The sequence below is a fragment of the Gekko japonicus genome, unplaced genomic scaffold (genome assembly GCF_001447785.1).
Source record: "Gekko japonicus isolate JY-2015 unplaced genomic scaffold, Gekko_japonicus_V1.1 scaffold1602, whole genome shotgun sequence".
Taxonomy (NCBI): Eukaryota; Metazoa; Chordata; class Lepidosauria; order Squamata; family Gekkonidae; genus Gekko; species Gekko japonicus.
Window position 1 is genome coordinate 186,097 of NW_015172053.1, and position 13,262 is coordinate 199,358.

At 39.9% G+C, this 13,262-nt stretch overlaps 1 protein-coding gene across 1 annotated transcript in view; it reads right to left on the bottom strand.

Annotated features, from left to right (window-relative positions):
• TTC39C (tetratricopeptide repeat domain 39C) overlaps positions 1 to 13,262 on the bottom strand; it is a 68,719-nt gene that overhangs the window by 19,064 nt on the left and 36,393 nt on the right. Inside the window, exons 3-6 of the mRNA XM_015420743.1 lie at positions 10,847 to 10,975; positions 6,949 to 7,063; positions 4,999 to 5,353; positions 3,036 to 3,204 (exon numbers count right to left, since the gene is read on the bottom strand). Coding sequence (XP_015276229.1) covers positions 3,036 to 3,204; positions 4,999 to 5,353; positions 6,949 to 7,063; positions 10,847 to 10,975 — 768 coding nt within the window. The remainder of the gene's footprint in view (positions 1 to 3,035; positions 3,205 to 4,998; positions 5,354 to 6,948; positions 7,064 to 10,846; positions 10,976 to 13,262) is intronic.

Consider the following 13,262-nt stretch of genomic DNA (forward strand, 5'->3'; position numbering starts at 1 on the left):
AGTTAGTCCTCCTCTTCCAAAGTCAGCTCTTCACTCAAATCTTTTGGTTCATTTAAGGGTTGTTCCAACAGACTTTCTACTTGGTAAAATTTGCAAGAAAGCTCCTGAACATGGTCTGCCAAAAGACACAAACTACGCTGCACTGGGAGCAGAGCTGCATCAAAAATGTTCTTGTTTCTGTTATCAGTTGAAAAGTAGCCTTTTTCCCCCCACGGAGCAATTTAGTCAAATAGCCAAACCATTAAGGTTTGTTTAGACTAGACATGAGAATCCACCAGATACTCTTTAGTTTACAACCAGTTAGATAAATAGCACAGTGAAATTCTTCTAATGATTTAGTCCTTTTGATGTTATTTCCTTTAGATTGAAAGTGGCTTCCAAATAGAGGGGGGGAGGGATAGCTAAATAGGCATTCCCTACCTCCCCTTTCTTTCTGAACTTTCTCATAGCCTGGTTGAGTTCCTCATCTCTGTTTCAGCAAATATTTCATGCACGTACGGAGAGAAAAAAAGCTTACTTGTTAAGTATCTTCTTGCAGTTGATGTAGAAAGTGATTTATTGTAGAAATACGCTTAGTTTTGATTCTCACCAAATCTGGCAGTCACAGCTTAGGGCCAATATGGTGGGGCTGGGGCTTCGGGGCAGACAAAAGACTCCAGATCCAAGCCGCCACCAGTGTCTGGTCTTCATTGCTCCCTCTGCTTCAGGGACCCCTCTCCTGAGGCCCCCCTAGGAGTTTGGACAGCCCAAACTCCCCCAAACCGTGCAATTTGAGTGGCTGCTGGAGCAGAGCTCCACAGCTCACCTCGATCTTGCTGCACCAAAACCAAAAGTCTGCCCTGGTCTTCCTTGATGGTTTCCCATCCAAGAATTGGTCCTGCTTAGCTTCTGATAAGATGAAGCTAGTTTGGGCTATTAGAGCTGCTACAGTTCAGTTTTCCCGTGATATAATTTTGACCTTAAAGGTTGGGTATGTTTCTGCCAATGAGAACTGCCTCAAACAACACCCACCAAGGGAAGACTCTCAGCCCCACCTACCTCACAGGGTGTCTATTGTGGGGAGGGGAAGGGAAAGGAGTTTGTAAACCGTTCTGAGATTCCAGGTGAAGGGTGGGGTATAAATCTAATCTCTTCTCCTCTTCTCTCTACTTTGCTTCCAAGAACTGACAAGCTTGGGCTAGTCTGGGCTATTCAGGCTGCTCTCCAGAGACCTACTTGAGGTGCAATCACAAAGGGAAATAACCATAAATCCTGGGATCACTCAAGAGAGACTTCCCCAGGGAAGAGGCATCAACTGAGAGGCAGGGCAGATGGTACAGGACAGCAGTGATGCACAGTAGGTTGTTCTACTTACTGATCAAACGCCCCTTGGCTTACAAGTCTCTGTACTACTGTCTTCCCTTCCCTGGCTGCCCTGTAATTTGAGCACTGGTTCAAACTCAGAAAAGTGTTGTGCGGTATTATGTAGTTTGTGTCCTCCGAGATTTCAGAAGGAGCTAAACACCACACATACCACTACATAGGGAAAAGTGCTACCAAATGTTCATAAACAATACAAACTATTCTATTAATTTTTATAAACTAATTAGCTTCTTTCTATGCATAGCCTTACCAACCTCCCCTGTAAGAACACATTAGGGCAGGGGTGGCCAAACTTGCTTAACATAACAGCCACACAGAATAAGCGTCAGATGTCTGAGAGCTGCAAGGCATGGACAAATATTACACACACATTTTTATTGAAAAATATGCAAATTTGCTTTTTATTAAAATTAAATTAGACTGTGAGAAAGAGCTTCATGTGGCTCCCGAGCTGCAGTTTGACCACCCCTGCATTAGGGTATTGTGGGCAGTTGTAAGAATTGTGGCCAAACCCCACACCTCACAGGACGTATTCTTTTTGTGGTCTTTTAAGGTAGCCTTTGAAAACAAGAAGGCACATTCTAGAGAAAGCTCCACTACCACTTGGTGATACCAGAAGTTCAACATGATCAGCACAATAATCGAAGTCTTAAAACCAGGAAGAAGGTTCTGAACTGGCTTGGGTGATTACAATAAAACTCTGGAAAGTCTTAAAACCAGGAAGAAGGTTCTGGCTTGGGTGATTACAATAAAACTCTGGAAGAGAAGATGCAGCAGAGAAAATATGGTTCAAATCTGTTATGAATGCTCAGAAGTACTTTAAAGCTAGAACATGGGACTACCGCTGTAAATGGAAAATGCATGCACCATCTCTCCCCAAACAGTACAAGTCTGAGGGTTAGTATGTTAAAGAGCAACCAAAATGCAGCTTGATGTTTACCACACAGAGAAAAAGAAGAGAGTACTATACAGCAAAAACAGTTGTTTCTAGACTGTAGGAGCATCTAGTCTGCTAGAATGGTATGTACTTTGGCAAGATTATCACAATAATTCATTTAAGGCTAGTCATTAACTTCCAAGTAATGCACAGAATCTTAAGATGACTATGAGGAAAAAAGCAGAGGGCCTGCGAGTTTTGTGAGGATTCAGCATGAAGAGCCCTAGTGAGGTTTGTGCCACAGGGAAAAGGAAACCAGATCAGCATAGAGCAATACTTCCAGTAATTAAGTGCTAATTATGAAAAATTAGCAACAAAACATAAATAAATACTCAGCTTTGTATATGATATGATGGATCACCAGTGGCAAGTTGAACAGAGCTGCTGGTGCTAATTTCAGGGAAGTTAATTTCTCTTGCCACAAGGGGGCAGGAAGACTCTGGCTTTACCACCAACAGAACAGTAGCTAGATATGAGAGATGAAGTGCCTTTCCTTTGCCATAGGACATGCTGTTTGCTTAAAATAAAAAAGCTCAAAAGGTCATGTTTCAAGGATAACTAGCAGGTGCTAGGTGTAATAAGCCTTTTGGCTCTACTACGGTTAATACCGATACTGAAAAGCAACAAAATCGATGGACTTTTTTTATTCTGCATGTTTTGCTCTGAAATTATGGCTTTATTTAAAAAGTTTAGATTAAGTGAATCTCAAAGAAGCACTAGAGAAACTTTACAGTACCTCTAAGCGTTGTATCCTTCCCTTGAAGAACATAAACAGAGAGGAATTTGGATAAGCAGCTTCTTTTTTCTGAAGAATGTCCTTAGCTTCTTGCAGTCCGGCTTTGGTATCACTGCCATCCAAAGCAAAAAAGGGACGAACTACAGTGTGGTACCACAGCAAGGCTAATCTGAAAATATACAAAAAATGATCATGACAACTCCCACTTGCCTAGTTAGATGCTGATACAAGACGAAGGGATCAATTATTCTCTTGTTCTAGTGTCAGACTAATGTTATCTAATACCTTAATTGAGAGCTAAATTTAAATCACAGCAAGAGAGAGGATATTTAGAAGAGAAAATGCTTTAAAAAACTCGCCTCTTCACAAGCCTACTAATGTCACAATCCTACAGAGCCACAGATGTGGGCAGGAGAGAAGCATGCATATTACAGATATATTTCAGACAGTTTTACTACAATTTGATTACTCAGTGGAACAGGTAAACTAATGTTCCATTTAACACTAGCTTTACCAGTTCAGCTACATAAGCAACTGTAGTTATAAACTCATATACATTGAGAATGTACTGTGGACTTCTCCCACCTACACACACAGCTACATGGAATTTCAACTTTAGGTAACTTTTACACACTTACATGCACAACTCTATTCACAGTCCAGCCCCTCCCCTCAACTGAGGGCTCCCATCCAGAGCCACATGTGCACTGATATGTGGAGATGATGCTATGTACTAGTGATCTTTCTCCTTCACTTCAAAGGAAATGGCCATTCTACATAACCTTCATTTTGTACATTAAAAGCATCCTTTCGACTGAAGTGAGCTGGAGAACCCATAAAGCTCTGTATTTGGATACCGGTCCAGAATACAGAAGGCGCAAATAAAAGAAGCCATTCGACTAAAGGGAAACTGAAAGATACAGTACTCTTACCATACTGTATATTGAAATGTAATATGTTTAGAAAACAGACTGCAACTTACATTGTTCAGTCAGATTACCAAACAGCACATTCTAAACAGAAACAAGTTGTTAAAGTATTACAGCTGTAGTACAGGAACATAGCTCCAACAATAAAACAGCACTTTATTAAGGGTCAATGAAACAATAAACACTGGCTAAACCCCAAAATAAAAGTGTGTGCCCCATAAAAGCAAAAAATTCAATACAGGGGTTTTTTTCCATTCACTTCAATAGGATGCAACTGGCAATGGCAGTATTCTACTGTAAAGTAAAGGTTCTGTGCAGCTGGGGAAGATTAAAACATACTGGGATTTCTTGTCAAAAGGTTATTCTATTAAGCTGAACAGAAAGGGAAGCTATAGCTATTCAAAATAATTCTGCACGCATAACTATCCCACTCCATTGAACTGAATAGTGTCTGGACAGAGATATTTGTGTTTTGAGAAACACATAATAATCCTCAAATAAAAAATTATTAGTAGAACAACGTTTGAGTCCGGTGGCACCTTTGAGACCAACAAAGTTTTATTCAAGGTATAAGCTTTTGTGTGCACGCACACTTCTTCAGATACAATGAATGGAAGTTACCGGTCCAAACATATAAGTAGAGAGTGAGTAGAAAATGAGCCATTAAAAATTAGTAGTTCAACACAACTGGGGATTAACAAATAGTTAAAATAAAATTTTACCAAAGTTGCAGTCTACTGAAGATTTTAAAAACTGTCCTTTTCAATAAGTATCGTTCTAAAATAAGAACCAGTTTATATTCCAGTAAGATTAAATTAATTAATTAAAAGCCCCTTGATAGCAGTCTTAGAATTAATGTACTGTGTATTTCATAAACCATGGCATTTCAACCAACTATTTGCTCTGTTAATTTCACCTGCTGATGTTTCCATTAAAATAATCAAGGCTGTGTTGCTAAACTTATGTTGGCCTGTAGTTTACTTACTGTCAAAGTACTAATTTATCTACCAAAGCATTGCAATATAGCTACTCACGTAGCTAAAGGGGCCTTCATGTCCTTACTTTCACTTGCATACATCAGTGAAGAAAGCCCCTGCAGGCGGTCTCCGGGAAAACCCAGCAGGTTGATGATTTTGAGCAGGTTTGGGGGCACCATGGATATGCAAAGATGAAAAAGTCCATATCCAAAGCTAACAGCACCTTTCAGTCTGTTTAGCGAATCCTCCGTTACACCTTCTGCAGTAATATGATTATCATTTGCAGCATCAGAAGTCAGAGATTCCTGAGTTATCTTCTTTTGATACAATTCCTGAAGTGTATTAATGTCCGTGTAGCACTTATTGTAGATTTTCCAAGCTTTTCTAAGGATCCACCCACCTTTTATATAAGCTGTGGAAAGAAAGAAAAATTCACTCCAAAGGTTACAGCTTTCACCTGACAGAAAAATGCACACTAATGGGCCCTGAACCATAGTCTTTCAGACTGAATAGCATTACATGGCTTGTTAGAACCAAAAACTAATATTTACAACTCAAAGGGAGCTTCCTGTAAAAAGTGCATTTTTAAAAACTGTGAGCCTTTCCTCCTAATTTATATAAGTGCTCAAAGTGATATTTAAAGACTTTAAAGTCAGGAGGATTCATCAGGAAGAGGCAACCATATCAAAATCACCATATGAATTCAGCAGTGTTAGTAAAGCATGTGGTATTTCAAACAGCCAGTTGGTGCTTTCCAAAGGATTTATCCCAGTGTTGTGCCAAGGGGTCCAGGACCAATATACAGGAATATAAGTCAGGCATACAAAGGGAAGAAAAAAAAAATAACTGTGCAAGCTTGTTTCCAAGCGTAAATCCTCAAAGTGGCGAAGTCACTAAATCTACACTATCCAGCCTCAACTGCTTTGTAATAGACTTTTTAAAGGATGAATGAAGCAAATAGTTTACTTTTTAAAAGTACCAAGCTATGGAAAATTAAGCTCTCTGTTGTAATAAAACATTCAGACCAACAGCCATGATTCAGCTTTATTACGAGGCTAAAGTTACTGCAAGACTGTGCAGTTCAACCGCTGCAGAGCATCTTCAATACTTCTGTGGTTCACCACAAGGCAAGTGTTTACACAGTTTTATTCAGCAATGCTGCAGCAAGCACCAAGAGGCAGAAAGAAGGAAGGGGTGTTTTTTTTTTTAAACTCATCTCCTTGGACTGCAAATCAACGATGCTGTTAAGAACATCAGGCTTTCTAAAGATTACATCATGTAACTTTTATATAGATTCGCTATTTTTTGAACAAGAAGTACAAACTTGCAAAAGGTCATAAGGTAAAACAGTATCACTATGGCATACATTACATTATTCCTAAGAACTAAGGTAGCATTAAGGAAAAGTGAATTATGTCTCTGGATAAAGACTTGAGACTGCCTGACAATTTCTGCTATCACAGCAACACCGCAGGTAACGGTAGCATTTGATTAATATCATTTCCATACTAACCAATATCATTAACTGAACAATGGCTGACAAAGTTGCTTGTATTGCTACCCTATGCACAAGAACAGCAAATTGATTTTAGCAAATAGTCTTAATGAGATAACAGAAGGTTAGTTGTGTGACCTGTCAACGGGGTTGCCAGCCCCCAGGTGGGGCCTGGAGATCTCCTGCTTTTCTAACTGATCTCCAGCTGACAGAGATCAGCTCCCCTGGAGAAAATGGCTGCTTCGAAGGGTGGACTCTGTGGCCTTGTACCCTGCTGAAGCCCCTCCCCTCCCCAAACCCCGCTCTCTCCTGGCTCCACCCCCAAAGTCTCCAGGTATTTCCCAAATCAGACCTGGCAACCCTACCTGTCAATGACCTGCAAGTACAATTGGTTACTCAAAATTCCTCACTTGCTTCCCACATAATAAGGACCTGGTAGATTAAAATGACAAAGCATTCAAGCACATGCTATGAAAAAACAAATCTTATTAATATTAAGAAATGCTGGTCACCTGATAGTTCTTGTTTTACAAAAGAAAGCACAGCAAGATAAACCTGACAGTCAGCTACGATTATCTGTCTCTGCAGCCGATCGATCATGGATGGGGCAGACTTTCGGCCATCAACCTGTTGAAAAAAATATGGAAGACTCACGATACAGATTAAATTCTCCCAAAGAGACAATATTTATTAACATGTAACACAGGAGTGCAAAGTAAGTTTTCCATCAGGATCGTTAAAATCTCTGTGTAGAAATTATAGCACTGCAGTGTGTTGATACTGGCTTCTAACGTAGTATGATACACTATGTCTGTATGTTTGGAAACTCTGCAAACATTGTGCATTTCCCATCTGTTGCAGAGGATTTCTATGCACTGAGGACAAGCAAGTCCTAGGTTACAAACTGAACTCTCCAATGGATAGAACTCTCCAATGGACAGACACAACAGAGTAGCTGCAGAAGCAGAGACTAAAACTGATAATTACAGCTCAGAAAATGATTCTGATTAAATTTCATGCCCATTCATTGAAACTTAGTCCCACACTCCCTTCTATACACTTCCCCCCTCTTCAATTATTTTTATGAGAATGGGTTTTTTATTATTTAATACTGTGGAGAGGAAATATGAATAATTGTTACTTCTGGATTTTTAAAAATTGTTTTGTGGAGGTTTTTTTGTCTGTTCCACATAAACTAGTAAACAGTTCAGGAGATTGTTGCTCCATTTGTTACAATTACAAATAAATATTATTTTAAAAGTAAATTCTGTTTGTAATAACTGTTTGGATACACAATATTTTTAATATACTAGTTGTGATAATTTCATGCCAAGTAAAATTGTCCATAGTCATATTTTATGTTCCTAAAGTAACAGAATGACTTTCAATCTGGAAAAGAAAAAAGAAGTGCCAATGTAGCATTTTTTTCAATTTTTCCGAAAATTTCTGGGGGTTTTCCCAGGGGAAAAAAACGGGAAAAACCTGGGTTTTTTCCTGAGCTTCAAAATTACCGGAAATTTTACATCTCTAATGCCAATGCATAATGATAAGGAACATGACAGAAAACAAGAAATGACAACACATTAAAACACCCCTTTTGCCTTCTGTTTTAGCAGGGAAGATGGTTCGTTGCCACGTATGCATATATGCACACAATAGCCCTCCTACATCTGGAGTAGGAAGGCAGTCATGGACACCTAGACAGAACAGCAAACACATGAAACAAGTTCTCATAATAAATGCATGCCCCATGTGCACTATTCTGGGTGTAAGGCAGAGAACAAGCTTACTTTGACACTATTGCTTTATCATTTGGTAGAACAATAATAAACAGTACTGGGAAGTATCAGATACCACCCAGTTAATTGTAATGCAGGAAGCTTCCCTGCAAATACAGCCCCAAGATCTGCTTTGCAGCATCATGCAAAACCATGGTTTATTTTAACTACAGTTTGTGAAACCAGGATTCAGCTTGCAGATGATCACAGAGATCCTTCAAATGCTGGTTTCATTGCTTTCATCCCTTCTCCTGCTTTGCCCCTACCAGGATCCTGGCCTCTACAGCAAGGACAGCATTAGGGAACTAGCCAGGATTAATCCATGTGACAACTGACCACATAACTTTTTTGTAGGGATTTTTTTTTTTAAATAGTGGATGGATAATTGCCTCTTTGAGTGCAGACACCCTAGTTTACTCCTGGCTTGTTTTCTGGCAAAGCCTTTCCAGACAACCAAGTGAAAGAAATGGATTGAGCATTTATCAGTGAGCTGAATCCAGGCTTCACAATCCTAACTGTAGTTCAAACAGAACATGGTTTCAATTTATGTCTGAATCAATCCTAAGAGTATTTAAAGTAATGGATTAAGCAAGTAGTAATACTCTATATATTTTAAAAGCATATTACCTTTCAAAATGTCGCCTTTTACCTCACATAAAGGAATAACAATAGGCTACTGCCCCCCTTGCCTCACATAAAGCTGATGATTTCCATGCTCCTACCCCACAAGTTCAACAACCCAAGCCTGCTATGTGTAAAAGGGATAGGGAAAGGGGTATAGAAATGCAGTTATACACTGGGAACGGGAACACTATAACAGATCCCCATTGCCAAATATGTGGCACAGTAAAACTAAGCAAACTGCATAGACTTTATAAGCCCAATGTTAATAATGCAGGTCAGGATGTTCTCAAAGGGAGATAGAGCTGAATTATTTATAAACTATGCAGCGTGCTGCTCTAGGTCTACTGAACTAGCAAAGATTAACAGCATCAGTGGGATACTTCAGAGGAATTATTAGCCAAAATTAATCATTCTGGCTTGAGAGGACACGTGCTGACTTCATATACATAAACAGCTAGTAGCAAATGATGTAGGACCACCTTTTACCAACTGGAATGGTAACATATAAATCTTTTGAAGTACAAAAGGTGAACTCTGTATCTGTCATTTTGATTTGCAGCGCCAAGGGGAGGACATGGGGGAGGTCGCAGAAGGGGGGACCCCTGCACACTGGGCCCATTAATTGTTTGATGACCCATTGAATAACACATGCACAACTTGGTTTGGAATAATTTGGCCACAACTTTATTGGTTACAGATGTAAGAAGCCTTGGCACAGCATGGGGAACTGGATCCTGAACATCAACTAACCTGCCAACCAGTCAATGATCTCCTGCCCACCCCAGCCTGCTGGGGAGGCTGTGAACCATGGGATGACATGTCACTGGATCCCACAAGAACGACCGCCCGTAAGTGGTCTCCCCTGTCACTTGAGCATGAAGATAGCCCCCGACAGCCGCCAAGCAGGGCATGCTCCTTGAATCCCTACCCCAAGATCCCTTAAAAACCACAATGCAAGGAAGTCAACCCAGGGCAGTGCAGGGCCTTAAATGGCCCTCTTGGCCACCCCCACCCTCCAGCCCTCTCTGGACCCCGGGACAGGCTCAGCAGTGGGCTCAGGCAGGGCCAAGCGTCCTGCACTTGTTGTGGCCCAGCCCCCGCCCTGCCCATGAGAGCCATAGCTGCTGCCATTACCCTCCTTGCCCTCCCCCCACCCTACCCACAAGGCCACAAACAAGTCCTGCAGTAAATCTGGGCCCCAGCTTCTAAGAATTTACATAGCAGGAACAGCAAAGCAAAGGCACAGCTGTTGAGTCGCTACACAGTCTATGAGCTTGCAACTCAGCAAGTACAAATAATATTAAAATGGGGGCTAGAGGTAACAGCTCTGTGTAAAAGCAAAAAACCTCTACCGACTTAAAACAAATGCAGTGGTTGACATGAAGATAGGAAGATATCCAAAGGATCAAAGTGGAATAAATCTGGGGAGGATCTGGTTAACAAATTAAAATGTCAGTCTGATTTGAATGTCTGGGGGAAACTAAATGAATTGGAAACCATTTGGGGGGAGGAGATGTACTTGAAGATCAGATTCCTTCTTTGCCTTGTATGCTGTTTGTGGTTTTGGGAAGTTACCTATCTTCACTAGTGCAACTTCTATTTCTAGCCAAGTCCCTCCAACTATGTCTCAGAAGCATACAAATAAGACTTGAAAACAACAATCCTATCCTGATTGTGCCTGTATGGGATTCAGAGAGATACTGCCTCTGAACATGGAGATTCCATTTGACTATCATGACTGAAAAGAGGGGCTTCTAAGGATGGAGCAAATAGGAGGAGCCTTAAGTGGGTAGAAGAATCTTAATGCTTATTTCACCTGTAATGGATATTATTATATTGAAAATCATGCAGAACAATAAACCCCATATATGGTTTAAATCTGAAACTGAATTTGAAAACTCAACCATGCAAGCCTCTTTTATGAGCCAAACAGCCTCACTCCAGGGGCAGTGACTGCACTAGCCTAGGACACATTCATGCATTCATATCTTGGCAATATTACACTTACATTCTTTTTGATTTTATTTTTTATTGTTTCTATAACTCCTGCTTCTTCACTCTCACACAGTTTTTCAGTGGCCTTTAAGTCATCACACGCCAATTGCATTTTTTCTTCTTCAAAAGTCATCATGGCATTCTATAGAAAAATAGAAGAATATTTGAATTGTAAAGTGGCAAGCTAATCAAAACCTGCTCAGTATTGTTAAACTAGGAATACTGGAATATTGTATAGCCATTTTACATACCGCTAAAATGTATTACCATCTCAAAAAAATTATTCCGTTTACAAACCAATGGCCTCTATTCAGGAATTAAAACAAACCATCATTTGTTTAAACCGTGGTCTGTGCAACAAACACAGATCAGATTTAAACAACCAATCCCAGTTTGTTTGTGCATAAAACCCAGTCTGCCCGTTTTCCTGCCTTCTTTCTTCCACCCAGCAGGGAGAACATCTACCCAGCTGTTTCTGGGAACAGGCAGCCATGAAAGGTGAATTCAAATATCACAGATAACCACAATTAGTACAGACTACTTTGAAATCCCAGCTTAATGCCAATTAGCAAACCTTGTGCGTATTTAGACTTCAAAACTAACCAAGGATTGCTCAAACTACAGTAGTTTATATGCCATGATTTATCTTGAAATTTGAATGTAGCCCATGTCAAAGGACTTGGGAAGTATGGGCACCAGGTGTACCACTGCTAATTCCCACAGGCAGTAGACCTGGTGTTTGGACTCAGCTTACCACACTGGGAACATTCTGAGAGGTGGAGACGGCAGGTCCCCTAGTGAAGTAGCATGCAAAATGTGTATGGATCTCTGAGCAAAATATAATAAATATTTTTTCCCGCTGCATCGTTTTTCGCCTCTACTTTTGAGTCTGGACTCAAGAGGCCAGGTCTACTGACCAGGGCATTTAAAGGGCTTTAGCAGCATCAGCACCACAGACCAGCTGGGGTGCTCCCTCCCTCCCTCCTCCTGTGTCATTCCTGAGGCATGGTGGGGGGGATGGAGGGAAGTATATGCACTAAAAATCATTTCATTTTTCTTAAGGACATGATTTTCAGGAGCCAATATTCCTGAACCTAAAAATGTCCCTAATTTTTTTCCCAAAATGGTATCAACAACCTGAAAATTTGGGGATAATGAAAATCATGCTCTTCCCAAAATCCTGAAATGAAATTAAAACGAACATTTCTTAAGTGCAACCCCCTACTGGGAAGTCAAAGCTTTTTTGTAATCACTTTGTAATCATTACACATAAAATGCAATCTTTGCCAAGATCAAAATTAATGTTACCACACAGTCATAAATCTAATTTTCTTATCTATGCAACCTAAGATCTTTTCTTTTCCTGAATGGTCTGAAAATGCAACAGTAAAATACAGTAAAATACTAAGGAGGCAAGTGCAACTCTTAGGATTTCTAAACTCGTATGTGAAGATTTCTGAAAAGCTGACTTGCTAAGAGTATCGATTTCTGAGGAAAGGCACTGTATAATAAAATATCTTAGCTATTTAGCATCTATCATGTTCATGACAAAACACATTCAAATTAGGGTACTATAAACTCATAACTCATAACAAACTCAGTGCAGCCCTTAGCGCTTCACAAACTGGCTAACCCAACACATACACGCAGAATTAGTACAGATCTAAGAAGGCGATAGAATTCATGCATCTCATAAAGTGGACTACAGTTCATGAAAGCTTATACCTCAAGAACAGTGCAACCCTACGAAGACCTGCTTTCGACTCTCTACTATGTGCAATGGACAGACTGGAGTAACTCTGCATAGGATTATTTGGTAAATCTGCTCGTCTCTAAAGTATCATGAGTCTCCTTTTTCTTTTTCTGCAACATGGCTAGGCTACTAACTCTAGAATGTACGCTACTTGCAGTTCTTCCGGTAGTTCAAATGCTATATGAGCTGGCATCAGCAGACAGCTATTTCCCAAGGCAGTGGAAATAGAACCAGAGTCCAGAAGATTGTACTCTTCAGTTCCTCAGGAAAAAAGGAATACTCAGTGTTTACTACATTTTTTTTTTATTACATGCAGTCTGCTAGGAATTACAGTTTTGCTCTTCAGGTACATCACAGTGTCAGTGTGTTCCCAATGGAACATGATGCTATGGTAGCAGCCCAAATTTAGATGCAGAATATTCATATTTGGTTATTAATTTTGAAAGGCTATCAAAAATAATTCCATGAGAAATTTTTAAACTGACATTTCACAAGAAAACCCACTTAAACATATTTCTTGACATAAAGAATAGAAAGTTAACGACTTGTATATCACAAGCTTTAAAAATACATAAACACAGAAGAAATAAAATAAATACCCAGAGACATTTTATGATCTAAAATGTTAGGAAGTTAAAATGTAGGGGTTGCTTCCTATTCACGTCATCAATGTGGC